The sequence below is a fragment of the Aotus nancymaae genome, unplaced genomic scaffold, assembly GCF_030222135.1.
Source record: "Aotus nancymaae isolate 86718 unplaced genomic scaffold, 86718_ANA_hifiasm-v0.15.2.pri h1tg000040l, whole genome shotgun sequence".
Taxonomy (NCBI): Eukaryota; Metazoa; Chordata; class Mammalia; order Primates; family Aotidae; genus Aotus; species Aotus nancymaae.
In genome coordinates this window covers 125,007,398-125,022,120 of record NW_026988454.1, presented here as the reverse complement: position 1 = coordinate 125,022,120, position 14,723 = coordinate 125,007,398, and the positions used below count along the sequence as shown (strand labels likewise).

The following is a 14,723-nucleotide window of genomic DNA, read 5'->3' as shown; positions in this document are numbered from 1 at the left end:
AGGAACACAATTCAAGAGAGCATTCTTGGGCTGACCACCACTATGGGAGACAGATGCCTGACCCCAAAGGGTCAACCATCTAAGGAGATTCCGAACTGTCTCTCAAGGGATGAAAAGGGAAAGGCATTTGTCTCTCAGTTTTCATTCACTGTTGGAGGAGAAAGTAAGTATTTCAGGTATGGGAGCAGCATGAATGAAGGGACGAAATCACTAACCCCTAAGCTGGGCACAGTGGCTCACGCCTGTAATCCCAGTACTTTGGGAGGCTGAGGCAGGTGGATCACCTGAGGTCAGGAGTTCGAGACCAGCCTGACCAACATGGTGAAACTCCATCTCTACTAAAAATACAAAATCAGTCTGGTGTGGTGGTGTATGCCTATAATCCCAGCTACTTGGGAAGCCGAGGCAGGAGAATCACTTGAACCCAGGAGGCAGAGTTTGCAGTGAGCCGAGATCGCGCCATTGCACTCTAGCCTGGGCAACAAGAGTGAAACTCTGTCTCAAAAAAAAAAAAATCACTAACAGCTAACCTCTGCTCTTTCCTTCCTATCATCTCAGTAGAACGGAAGGGGAAGAGTAGGATGACTCTGGGCTTGACCAGAGTCCGAGTTCTACTCAGCCTTATTCTAGCTGTATGATTTAGGCAAGTTATTTGACCTTTCTGAACCTTGGTGTCTTCATCTTACAAAATAAGGAAGATGATACCTACCATAATGAGTTATGAAGATGACATAAAATAACACAATAAAGTGCTTAGCAGAGGGCCAGAGACAGACAAGGAGTAGTACAGTGGTTACTACTATGATTCTTTAACTACATCACAGGAAGCTGTGTGAGAAATACCTGCGCCACCTGGGAGACAGTTGCAAATGGCAGAGAAGGTCGTCCTGTGGAACAACCAGATAGCAGAGAACACTGAATCCCAAGCTGAAGTCTCGGCGCTGGAACATGACTAAAGGATCTGGACCATTGGACACACAGAACACTGAGTGCCTGTGACAGGAGCAAACCCGAAGGCCTGAAGACCAGCGGGAAGGAAGAGCCTGCAGTCACCTGGCCCTCCGCAGGCCCCTGCACATCTCCTCATCGATGCCCTTTCCGTTCCTGTTGTAGCTACCTGTTTCAGACATCTCTATGGCCATTTCCCTGGAAAGCCCTTGAGGGCAGGGACAGGATGTAGTCAGCCCGATCCTCAAACTTGGCACAGGCTTGGCACGTGGTAATGCTCCATGAGTGTTTGCTGAAGTCTTAATATAGCTGAGCGACTCAATAATCTGAGCGACTGTCATGCAATAATTCAGATGTGAGGATGAAAACCTGGGTGAGGATGACGGCAGCGAAAATGAGATGGTCAAAATTGTAGAACATCTGCAGGAAGAGGCACAAAACTGTTGCAATGATAATTTTTACATGGAAAGTCAAGAAGATATGCGACCCTTGGCTGGGTGCAGTGGCTCACACCTGTAATCCCAACACTTTGGGAGGCTGAGGCAGGTGGATCATTTGAGGTCAGGAGTTTGAGACCAGCCTGGAAAACATGGTGAAACTCCGTCTCTACTACAATACAAAAATTAGCCAGTCACGGTGGCACACACCTTTAATCCCAGCTATTCAGGAGGTTGAGGTGGGAGGATCGCTTGAGCCCAGGTGGTGGAGGTTGCAGTGAGCCGAGATCAAGCCACTGCACACTCCAGCCTGGATGACAGAGCGAGACCCTGTCTCAAAAAAAAAAAATCAAGAAGACATGTGACCCAGTCTAAGAGGGAAAATACAGGTCTCAGTCACAAGTCTGCTCCCAATTCTGGGTCCTTGGGTAATGTGTGGGCAAATGTGGTGTGCATGTCAGGGATGGGGGCAGATAGCATGTGAGGCAAAAGATGTCGACTCATGCTGACCATTTAAAAACACTGAGCTGGGCACAGTGGCTCACACCTGTAATCCCAGCACTTTGGGAAGCCGGTGGGCAAATCACAAGGTCAGGAGTTCGAGACCAGCCTGGCCAACATAGTGAAACCTCGTCTCTACTAAAAGTACAAAAATTAGCCAGGTGTGGTTGCAGACATCTGTAATGCAGCTATTCGGGAGGCTGAGGCAGAATTGCTTGAACCCAGGAGTGAGTGGAGATCACACCGTTGCACTCCAGCCTGGGTAACAGAGCAAGACTCCGTCTTGAAAAAAAATAAATAAAATAAATAATAGTAATACAAGCTTTGAGCCAGGTCAGGTGTGGTGGCTCATGCCTGCAATCCCAGCACTTTGGGAGCCCAAGGCAGGTGGATCACCTGAGGTCAGAAGTTCGAGACCAGCCTGGTCAACATGGTGAAACCCCTTCTCCACTAAAACTACAAGAATTAGCCAGGTGTTGTGGTGCGCAACTGTAGTCCCAGCTACTTGGGAGGCTGAGGCAGGAGAATCGCTTGAACCTGGGAGGCAGAGGTTGCAGTAAGTCAAGATCGAGCCACTGCATTCCAAACTGGGTTACAGAGAGAGACTCTGTCTGAAAAAAAGATAAAAAATAAAAGCTTTGAGGCCGGGCGCGGTGGCTCAAGCCTGTAATCCCAGCACTTTGGGAGGCCGAGGCGGGTGGATCACGAGGTCAAGAGATCGAGACCATCCTGGTCAACATGGTGAAACCCCGTCTCTACTAAAAATACAAAAAATTAGCTGGGCATGGTGGCGCGTGCCTGTAATCCCAGCTACTCAGGAGGCTGAGGCAGGAGAATTGCCTGAACCCAGGAGGCGGAGGTTGCGGTGAGCCGAGATCGCGCCATTGCACTCCAGCCTGGGTATCAAGAGCGAAACTCTGTCTCAAAAAAAAAAATAAATAAAAAAAAATAAAAGCTTTGAACCAAGCTTTACCGCACAGTAGCTAGTTCAGCCTAGATATGTCATTTGCCCTCTCTGAGGCTCAGAGCCTTTTATATAGTAAATGGGGATCATAAGGGGATAATAATGCCTGCTCTGCCTTCCAGGGTTGAAAAGATCAGAAAGATTGTAAATGTTCAGATGCTCTGCAAACTATCAAGTGTTTTTAAAATGTAAGGCAACTTGCCGAGCTCAGTGGCTCACGCCTGTAACCCCAGCACTTCGGGAGTGAGGTGGGCAGATCACCTGAGGTCAGGAGTTTGAGACCAGCCTGACCAACTTGGAGAAATCCCATCTCTACTGAAAATACAAAATTAGCCAGGTGTGGTGGCGCATGCCTGTAATCCCAGCTACTCAGGAGGCTTAGGCAGGAGAATCACTTGAACCCATGAGGCAGAGGTTGCGGTGAGCCTAGATTGGGCCATTGCACTCCAGCCTGGGCAACAAGAGCAAAACTCTGTCTCAAAAAAAAAATGTAAGACAACTTTAGCAATATGGTGGTGATTAATTCCTCCATCCTATAGTCTACTCAGTTATTCATGTAAAGTTATGGAAGGGCTGGCTTTGAAAGCTCAAGTGAAGTCATTTCACAAACACTTACATAGTTTTTGTTTTTCTTCCTCTGTAGAAAGAAGAACAAAGATCTCAGTTGGGCTGAGTTTTCCAGCTTTAGGTGAAAGTGCAGGGTGTGGTTGGTCTGCAGTTCCTGGGCATGGGGAGATAGCATGAAAGTGGGACCCTCAGCTGGGCGCAGTGGCTCACGCCTGTAATCCCAGCACTTTCAGAGGCCGAGGTGGGCAGATCACAAGGTCAAGAGATAGAGACCATCCTGGCCAACATGGTGAAACCCCGACTCTACCAAAAATACAAAAATTAGCTGTGCGTAGTGGTGCACGCCGGTAGTCCCAGCTACTCGGGAAGCTGAGGTGGGAGGATCGCTTGAGCCCAGGAGTTCTGGGCTGTAGTGCGCTGTGCCCATCGGGTGTCCACACTAAATTCAGCATCAATATGGTGACCTCCCGGGAACAGGGGACCACCAGGTTGCCTAAGGAGGGGTGAACCGGCCCAGGTTGGAAACAGAGCAGGTCAAAACTCCCGTGCTGATCAGTAGTGGGATCGCGCCTGTGAATAGCCACTGCACTCCAGCCTGGGCAACATAGCGAGACCCCGTCTCTAAAAAAAAAAAAAAGTAAAAGCAGTAGCAAAAACCACCATTACTTTTGCACCACCCTAATAAATTGTAAAACAACCACCTCATGGAGATTAGAGCAAAGATGAGAAGAGACCTTGTTTTAAAGAGACTCAGCAGCTCCAGAAGATCCACTGCATGTTGCTTGAACACATTTTGGCATCTGCTGGGGCATATGTAGAATGCAGGCTCTCGCTGGGTGTGGTGGCTCACACCTATAATCCCAACACTTTAGGAGGCCAAGGTGGGAGCACTGCTTCAGGACAAGAGTTCCAGACCAGCTTCAGCAAAATAGCGAGACTCCGTCTCTACAAAACAAACAAACAAAAAAAATGCCAGGTGTGGTGGTATCCACCTGTAGTCCTAGTTTCTCAAGAGGCCGAGGCAAGAAGATCACTTCAGCACAGGAGTTCAAGGCTGCAGTGAGCTATGATTGCGCTACTGTACCCCAGCATGGGCAAAAGAGCTAGACCCTGTCTCTAAAAACAAAAATAAAGCAGGCTCTCAGGCCCCACCCAGATCCACAGCATCAGAATCTGCATTTAGCAAGATACCCAGGTGATTCCCATGCAGATGAAAATTGCAAAGCATCCTTTAAATGCAGGGTCAGGCCGGGCAGGTGGCTCACGCCTATAATCCCAACACTTTGGGAGGCCGAGGCAGGCAGATTACAAGGTCAAGAGATCGAGACTATCCTGGCCAACATGGTGAAACCCCGTCTCTACCAAAAATACAAAAGAATTAGCCGGGCGTGGTGGCATGCACCTGTGGTCCCAGCTACTCAGGAGGCTGATGCAGAAGCATCGCTTGAATCTGGGAGATGAAAGTTGCAGTGAGCCGAGATTGTGCCACTGCACTCCAGCCTGGTGACAGAGCAAGACTCCATCTCAAAATAAATAAATAAATAAAAATAAAAATAAAAAAATAAATGCAGGGTCAAAGGCTGGGGAAAAGGTGTGGTTATAGAGCTCCAGGCAACAGTGCTTATAGAATACTATCCAGAGCGGGCGCGGTGGCTCACGCCTGTAATCCTAGCACTTTGGGAGGCTGAGGCAGGCAGATTGCCTGAGCTCAGGAGTTCGAAACCAGCCTGGGCAACATGGTGAAACCCCATCTCTACTAAAAAATACAAAAAATTAACCGGGCATGACAGCATACACCTGTAGTCGCAGCTATTTGGGAGGCTGAGGCAGGAGAATGGCTTGAACTCGGGAGGCAAAAGTTGCAGTGAGCCGAGATCTTGCCATTGCACTACAGCCTGGGTGGCAGAGCGAGACTCTGCAGGAAAAAAAAAGAGAGAGAGAGAGAGAACTTTGACCAGCAGGCTTGGAATATTAGCACCCCATAAGATGGGCAAGGCCGGCCTGGTGCGGTGACTCATGCCAGTAATCCCAGCACTTTGGGAGGATGAGGTAGGTGGATCACCTGAGGTCAGGAGTTTGAGACCAGCTTGACTAACATGATGAAACCCCATCTCTACTAAAAATACAAAAAATTAGCTGGGCGTAGTGGTGGGCACCTGTAATCCCAGCTACTTGGGAGGCTGAGGCAGGAGAATCACTTGAACCTGGGAGGCAGAGGTTGCAGTGAGCCAAGATCATGCCATTGCACTCCAGCCTGGGTGACAGAGTGAGACTCTGTCTCAAAAAAAAAAAAAAAAAAAGATGGGCAAGGCCATCCGTGCTGTGAAGATGGCTGAGTCTGGCTGTAAAGCTTGATCTCCTTAAAGCTTTAAAGTCATCTGACCATTCCTTGCAAGGAACCTGAGCTTCCCCAAACAATGTTCCTGTTATCACTTAGTGCAAAGATTCAGGTCCACATAACCTTAGAATATGTTTTTCTTCCTCTGTAGAAAGAGGAAACAAAGATTTCAGTTAGGCTGAGTTTTCCAGTTTTAGGTGAAAGTGCAGGGTGAGTGGTTAAGACTTTTTTTTGTGGTTGACATTTTTTTTCTGCTCATAAACTAAACAATTGGCATTCTTATTTTATGTACTAATCAAAGAAAACCATACAAAAATCAGACAAAATCAGGTGAGGGCCCAATTCTTGGACTCCGGTAAATAAATTAGCCAATGTGCTTCCTCTCTGGGTAGGACCTAGTTCGCGGAGACATGGCCAAACGTACCAAGAAAGTCGGGATCGTAGGCAAATATGGGACCCACTATGGGGCCTCCCTCTGGAAAATGGTGAAGAAAATTGAAATCAGCCAGCACCTGAAGTACACTTGCTCTTTCTGTGGCAAAACCAAGATGAAGAGACGAGCTGTGGGGATCTGGCACTGTGGTTCCAGTATGAAGACAGTGGCTGGCGGTGCCTGGACGTACAATACCACTTCCACTGTCGTGGTAAAGTCCACCATCAGAAGACTGAAGGAATTGAAAGATCAATAGTAGCCGGGCGCAGTGGCTTACGCCTGTAATCCCAGCACTTTGGGAGGCTGAGGCGGGTGGATCACGAGGTCAAGAGATCAAGACCATCCCGGTCAACATGGTGAAACCTCGTCTCTACTAAAAATACAAAAAATTAGCTGGGCATGGTGGCGCGTGCCTGTAATCCCAGCTACTCAGGAGGCTGAGGCAGGAGAATTGCCTGAACCCAGGAGGCGGAGGTTGCGGTGAGCCGATATCACGCCATTGCACTCCAGCCTGGGTAACAAGCGAAACTGTATCTCAAAAAAAAAAAAAAAGAAAGACCAATAGTAGATGTCTCTTTGAGATATCACTGGCCTATAGTAAATGGCTTAATTTCTCTAACAAAAATAAATAAATAAATTAGCCAATGTGATAAATGCCACTTTTGACAGCCCTGTCCTGAGACAGTGCAGACAGCCAGCAAGGCTTTTTCCAGCCAACCGTTTTTCATCTATCTTTGAATTTCTTTCTTTGTTTTTTTTTTTTTTTCTTCCTTAAGACGGAGTCTTTCCCACTGTTAGATCTGGCAGAAAAAAAAGAAAGATGGAGTCTTGCTCTGTCACCCAGGCTTGAGTGCAATGGCATGATCTTGGCTCACTGCAACCTCTGTCTCCCGGGTTCAAGCGATTCTCCTGCTTCAGCCTCCCAAGTAGCTGGGATTACAGGCAACTACCACCATGCCCGGCTAATTTTTGGTATTTTTAGTAGGGACAGGGTTTCACCATGTTGGCCAGGCTGGTCTCTCACTCCTGACCTCAAGTGGTCCGCCCACCTCAGCCTCCCAAAATGCTGGGATTACAGCGTGCCTGGCCTATCTTTGAATTTTTAATCATCTCAGGTAGTTGTATTCCATTGTTTCTCTAACAATCTTTCTCAATCTTGTCCTGCCAACTGGTAAGTTTCCTGAGGGCAGCAAAGGACCACTGCTGACCTGTGGAAAAGACCAAAGGCCTGCTGTGAACTTAAACCTGGACAGGAGAGAACATTCGGGCAAGGAGTATTTCACTGAGGTTTTGATACAGAAAAAAATAAGAGGCCAATTGAATGTGGACTCATAAGGGAATGGTTAACTGAATTATGGTACATACGCTCAACACAATGCTATGCAGCTATGGTCCACACAGATTACACGTGGTAATGTGGAAAATACCAATGATATATATCCCGTGACAGTCAGAGTCCCTGCAGGAAACAGATGGCACGCTCAAAATTGGGGAAATTGAGAAGGGTCTAATAAAGGGGCTATTTACAAAGGTGTGGGCGGCTCTGGAAAAACGACAGAGCAGAGGGGCACTGTTTCCGTGGCTAGGCCAGGTGTAGAGGGAGAAGGGGGGACTGCTGGAACATAAGGGGAGAACTACCTGGAGATGGTCCAAGGGCCCCCAGACAGGAGCTGCAGGCTTTGATGGAGGGACACTGTTAGTCTTCGGTGATCTGAAAAGGAGGAAAATGGGGAAGGAATATTCCTCAAACCCAACCAGAAGCCAGAGGAGGGCAGGGGAGCAGCACACAGCAGCCTCCTGGAGCACTGAGGAGGAAGAGGGAGAGGGAAAGGGGGAGAGGGAGAAAAGGGGAGAGGAGGGGGAGGGGGGAGAGGGGGAGAAGGGGAGAGGAGGAGAGGGGAAGAGAGGGAGGGGGAGAGGGGGAGAAGGGGAGAGGAGGGGGAGAGGGAGGGGGGAGAGGGGGAGATGGGGAGAGGAGGAGAGGGGAAGAGGGGAAGAGGGGGAGAGAGGGAGAAGAGGAGAGGGGGGAGGGGGGAGGGTGAGAGGAGGAGAGGGGAAGAGAGGGAGAGGGAGAGAAGGGGAGAGGAGGGGGAGGGGGGAGAGGGGGAGGTGGGGAGAGGGGGAGAAGGGGAGAGGGGGAGGGGAGGGGGAGGGGGAAGGAGGAGGGAGAGGGGAAGGGAGAGGGAGAGGGAGAAGGCAAAAAAGCGATGCTGCTGGTGCTCAGAAACAACACCCCAAAGTGTGGCACTTTGGCATGAACTAAAGGAGGCTAGAAAGCCTCCAATGCAGCCTCAGAAGTGAATTCTCTCTGACCTCCTGCCCTCCTGTTTCTTGCTCCTCTTTCTTCCCCCTAAAGCCCTAGAAAACAAAATTCCTCTTCCCTAAGGCGGATTATAGAAACTAGAATCCCAAGGCCAGGCCCGGTGGCTCATGACAATCCCGGCACTTTGGGAGGCTGAGCAGGGAGGATTGCTTGAGGCTGGGAGTTCGAGATCAGCCTGGCCAACATGGTGAAACTCCATCTCTACTAAAAATACAAAAATTAGTCAGGTGTGGTGGCGGGTGCCTGAAATCCCAGCTACTTGGGAGCCTGAGGCAGGAAAATCACTTGAACCCAGGAGACGGAGCTCGTAGTGAGCAGAGTGAGCCAGTGTACTCCAGTCTCCAGTCTAAGCAACAGCGTGAGACTCTATCTAAGAAAGAGACAAGACGAGATGAGATGAGACGAGAAGAGAAGAGAAGAATCCCTCTCCCCCAAAGAAAGCCTTAAAACCCAAAAAGGTCACTCTTGGCCAGGCATGTTGGCTCACGCCTGTAATCCAAGCACTTTGGAGGCCAAGGCAGGCAGATCACCTGAGGTTGGGAGTTCAAGACCAGCCTGACCAACATGGTGAAACCCCATCTTTTTAAAAAAAAAAAAAATATATATATATATATATACATAAAGAGAAAAAAAAGGTCACTCCTTTTCTTCTCTCCCCTGCTTTTTTTTTTCTTGATACAGACTCTCTCTGTTGCCCAGGCTGGAGTGCAATGGTGCGATCTCGGCTCACTGCAACCTCTGCCTCCTGAGGTCAAGCAATTCTGCGTCAATCTCTTGAGTAGCTGGGATTACAGGCACGTACCATCACAACAGACTAATTTTTATATTTTTAGTAGAGATGAGGTTTCACCATGTTGGCCAGGCTAGTCTCAAACTCCTCACCACAAGTGATCTGCCAGCCTTGACCTCCCAAAGTGCTGGGATTACAGGTGTGAGCCACTGCGCCCAGCCTCCATTCTCCCTTGAAGACCCTCATTCCAGCAGGTCCTGCCCCAGACCCTGGAGGAAGGAATGCTGCACAGGGAGACCAAGGTGAATCTGAACAGAGGCCTTGCTGGGCCTCCCTCTCGGTCTGTTACCTCTAGACCATGCCCTTTTGTCCAATCTGATTTCTACACAGCTGTCCATTCTCCACCCAACCTAAGCATAAAAATAGACCATTTTCCCTGGGTCTTTGGGCCTTCATTTCTGAAGCCTCCTACATCAAGCAAAACGTGGATTAAATTAATTTGTTGGGCCGAGTGCAGTGGCTCACTCCTGTAATTCCAGGACTTTGGGAGGCCAAGGCGAGAGGATTGCTTGAGCCCAGGCATTTGAAACTAGCCAGGGCAAAATGGAGAGACTCTGTCTCTATAAAAAAATTCAAAAATTAGTCGGCCATGGTGGTACTTGCGTGCCTGTAGTCCCAGCTACTAGGCAGACTGAGGCAGGAAGATCCCTTCAGCCCAGGAAATCGAGGCAGCAGTGAGCTGTGATGGCGCCACTGTACTCCAGCCTGGGACAGGGCAAGACTCTAGAAAAAGTAAATATAAATAAATAAATAAGTTTGTTGCTAGGCCCAGCTCCCCAGGAGGCTGGGGCAGGAAGATCATTTGAGCTCAAGAGTTTGAGGCTGTACAGAGCTGTCACTGAGCCTGTGAATAGCCATTGCACCCTAGCCTGGGCAACATAGCAAGACCCCCGTCTCTATAAAGAAAGAAAGAAAGAAATGTGTTATGCTTTTTGCTTGTTAACCTGTCTTTTGTTGTAAGAGTGTGGGCTATGACCCTTAGGATGGGTGAGAAGAGGGATCCAGCACCGTAGATTTATTGGAAAACACAAAAGCATGGAACAAAATTGCATGTGTACAATAGAGATGTTAAAATCCGTAGAGACATTTGAGAAAAAGATGGAAAGGAATCCGCCCATCCTAAGGCTACCACTATTGAAGGAAGGTACTGGGGAGTGGGCTAAGGATTTTGGTGAGATGGCGAGCTCTTGACTTTCAATGATTGGTAATGTGGTTGTGCTGCTTTTCTAATAAAACAGTCAGCGAGGCAAGCTGGGGGAAAGTGAATGAATGGGAGAAGAGGTGAAGCAGCACAAGGCTTCTCCTCCCCTTACTCCAAGGCAGCCCCTTGAGGCAACTTCTGGTGTCCTTCCAACCCCATCATTTTACAAAAGGGAGAAAGGACTTGCTCAAAGTGTAAAGCAGGTTAGCAGCAAGCTGGGAGGAAATCCGGATCTCCCCCTCCCCCACAGATTTCCAAACTGTCTTGGCCTCCCCGTCCATCTCCACACCACCCGGCCTCCCTTCCCCCGCCACTAGCCCCCTTCCCTTTCTCTCTTTGGCGGCAAATCCAAGAGTTCCCCTGATCTGAAGCAGCTAAACAGTCTCACACCCTTAATCTCACTGTCTGAATGATAAATCCTGCCAGGCAGCCCATTCCATTCAAGCCCTTCACACCCTCCTCGGAGTAGCTGGGTGGTCTCTTCCGCCCAAGTGGGGGCTGCCGGCCCTTCCTTCCACTTAGCATTCCCCCAGGAGTCCAGGACTTCCCGGGAGCCAGGCATTCGCCTCCAAAACAATATCCAGATAAGACACGGCCCTCCCAGCCCCCTTTCAGGGCCAGACCATAAAATAAAGCCGCGTGGGCTTTGCACCCCTGGACAGAATCCTTTGTCTGGGTTGGAAACAGCCTGAAAAGATGAAAGAGGCTCCCACTCTGACCCCTTCACCTCTTGTTATCTTGGGCCCACTCCCCTTCGACTCTCTGAAGCAGACAGCGGTGTTTTCCCACGGTCACCGGGGTTAACGACGTCTTAGCAGCTAACAGGAAGAAGAATGTAAGGAATGTACCTGCCTAAGGGGCGATTATTTTCATCAAGGACAGGCTGAAATGGATAATGAGGTCAAAAACAAACGCCATCTCTTTCTCAAAGGACTCTCTAAAGAGAGGCTATTAGATATAGTTCATTAGTTGGGGGTGGGGGCTAGAGAGCTACTTTTTAGACCGTTGCCTGAAGAGAGATGGAGGCATTTTGCCAAGTTTAGATTCCTCTCCAAGTCAGTAGGGGGCTAAGTTTAGGCTCCAATTCAAGCTTCCAGATAGCTGAGTTTCATTCAGGTACAGGCAACAAGTGGCATTCTGGGCTCAAAATATTTGCAAGAGAATGTATTATAACTGTACAAGTGAGATCTATAGTAAAACAAACAAACTAATATCCAAAAATTAAATTTGGAAAACTGATGAACCAGAATTTATATACCAAAAGATATTTGTGGGTTCAATTCAGTATAACTACATCAATTTTATTAAAATCAAACATAGCTTAATAGTTAAAGCCCTTATATATTTTCTGTCTAAAAGACTTAAGAAAAAGCCAGGCTCGATGGCTCACGCCTGTAATCCCAGCACTTTGGGAGACCAAGGCGGGCAGATCATGAGATCGAGACCATCTAGCCAATGTGGTGAAACCCCACCTCTACTAAAATACAAAAAATTAAATAAATAAAATAAAATAAAATACAAAAAATTAGATGGGCATAGTGGCGCGCACCTGTAGTCTCAGATACTCAGGAGGCTGAGGCAGGGCAATCTCTTGAACCTGGGAGGCAGAGGCTGCAGTGAGCCCAGATCGCGCCACTGCACTCCATCCTGGGCGACAGAGTGAGACTCCGTCTCAAAAAAGAAAAAAATAAGAATAAGTTCACTTTAAAAATATATTTCTCACATATTAGCATATTTATATAAAATGTCCCAGGGCCAGGGCTGGCCACAGTGGCTCATGCCTGTGATCCCAGTGCTTTGGGAGGCTGAGGTGGGAGGATTGCCTGAGGCCAGGAGTTTGAGACCAGCCTGGGCAACATACTGAAACCTTGTCTCTAAAAGACAAAACAAAACAAAATAGATAAAATTAAGTATCCCCTTTTTATTCCATTGCCATTACTGTAATTTAGGCTCTAACACTCCACTCTTCACCAGATAATTTTAACGTAACTTACAAACTGGAACCCCACTTGTAAACCTTTCACTTCAAAGCATCCTGCATCCTATACAGTTCACCTTCTTCAAATGTATCTGTGCTGTGTTCAAAAGCTTCATTGCTCACCAAGGCTGAATGTGATAAGGTGTGTGCTAGTTCAGTGCCCAGGCAGAAAAGACGTTCCTTTCCCCTCCTTTTTTATTTTCTTTTTCTTCTTCTTTTTTTTTTTTTGAGACAGGGTTTTGCTCTTCTTGCCCAGGCGGAAGTACAATGGCACGATCTCGGCTCACTGCAACCTCCACCCCCTGGATTCAAGCAATTTTCCTGCCTCAGCCTCCCAGGTAGCTAGTATTTTTTTTTTTCTTGAGGTGGAGTTTTGCTCTTGTTGCCCAGACTGGAGTACAATGGTGTAATCTCAGCTCACCGCAACCTCCACCTCCCGGGTTCAAGTGATTTTCCTGTCTCAGCCTCCCGAGTAGCCGGAATTACAAGCATGCACCACCATGCCCAGCTAATTTTGTATTTTTAGTAGAGACGGGTTACTCATGTTGGTTAGGCTGGTTTTGAACTCCTGACCTCAGGTGATCCACCCACCTCGGCCTCCCAAAGTGCTGGAATTACAGGCGTGAGCCACCATGCCTGGCCCAGATCTAGTATCTTACCTTCTCTCTAAGATGCAATTTCCTCAACTGTAAAGCAGTGTTTATAATTCCTATATTTGGCCGAGCGCAGTGACTCACTCCTGTAATCCCAGAACTTTAGGAGGTCGAGGTGGATGAGTTCAAGACCAGCCTGAGCAACATTAGAAACCCTGTCTCTACTAAAAATACAAAATTACCCAGGCATGTTGGAGGGCACCTGTAATCCCAGCTACTCAGGAGGCTGAGGCAGGAGAATCCCTTGAACTCAGGAGGTGGTGGTTGCAGTGAGCTGAGATCCCACCATTGCACTCCAGCCTGGGCAACAAGAGTGAAACTCCGTCTCAAAAAATAATAATAACAATAGCTGGGCGCGGTGGTGCGTGCCTGTAGTCCCAGCTACTCAGGAGGCTGAGGTGGGAGGATCGCTTGAGCCCAGGAGTTCTGGGCTGCAGTGTGCTATGCCGACTGGGTGTCCGCACTAAGTTCAACATCAATATGGTGACCTCCCGGGAGCGGGGGACCACCAGGTTGCCTAAGGAGGGGTGACCCGGCCCAGGTTGGAAACGGAGCAGGTCGAAACTCCCCTGCTGATCAGTAGTGGGATCGCGCCTGTGAATAGCCACTGCACTCCAGCCTGGGCAACATAGGGAGACACCGTCTCTGAAAAAATATTAAATTTTTTTATGTTAAAAAATATTTTAAAAAATAATAATAACAATAATAATTATTATATTTTAGGGTTGTTGTATTAAAAAAGGAAATGTGAGGGCTGGATGTGGTGGCTCACGCCTGTAATCCCAGCAGCTTGAGATGCCAAGGTTGCTCCTGGTTTGAGCCCAGGACTTCAAAACCTGCCTGGGCAACATAGTGAGACTCTGTCTCTACAAAAATAAAAATAAAAATAAGGCCAGGCACAGTGATCCATGTCTGTAATCTTAGCACTTTGGGAGGCCTAGGTGAGAGGTGGTTTGAGCACAGGAGTTTGAGACCAGCCTGGGCAATATACTAAGACCCTATCTCTACAAAAAAATAAAATAAAAAATAAAAAGAGATGTGAGTAAAGCACTTTGCAGAGTGTCTGGCGCAGAATCAGTTCTATAAACGTAAGCTTTGACGATAATGATGATATAGACTGCTACCTGCAAACGTTCTTTGCATAAAAAGACAAGCTGGCTCTCTGTAGAACATGCTGGACTCCAAGTTCCCTGACCAGGCTGTGGTCACGCAGTCCTCTGTACCTTTGCTCTAGCTCCTGTCTGGGTTTGGAATGTACTATCTCCTCCTTCTCTTATCTCCATACTCAGCTTAAAGGATACCTTCCCAGGGAGGCCTTTCCAGACCAGCCCCTCACCCCAGCAAAACTAATTCCTCCTTCCACCAAGGGCTCATAGCTCTAAGATAGCAAGTCTCACATTGTATAATAATAGTTTGCTTATATGTTGGTCTCCAGAGATAGCATATTAACATAGTTTCTCCAACACAGTCTCAGGTATAACCTGCCTCTATGGGAAGTGCCCAGTAGGAGTATGCGGAAGGAATGAACAAAGAATGAACACAGGAATGGCTTGTCCCTGGGGGTACCTGCATGGCCTCTCCACCCTCAGA

General features: G+C 48.1%; 1 protein-coding gene across 1 annotated transcript; it reads left to right on the top strand.

The window, feature by feature from the left end:
* Nucleotides 1-6,165: 6,165 nt before the first annotated feature.
* LOC105725313 (large ribosomal subunit protein eL43-like) lies at nucleotides 6,166-6,444 on the top strand. The gene has a single exon (XM_012464296.2). It carries the CDS (start codon nucleotides 6,166-6,168, stop codon nucleotides 6,442-6,444), a length of 279 nt encoding a protein of 92 aa, XP_012319719.1.
* The last annotated feature ends 8,279 nt before the right edge of the window (nucleotides 6,445-14,723 follow it).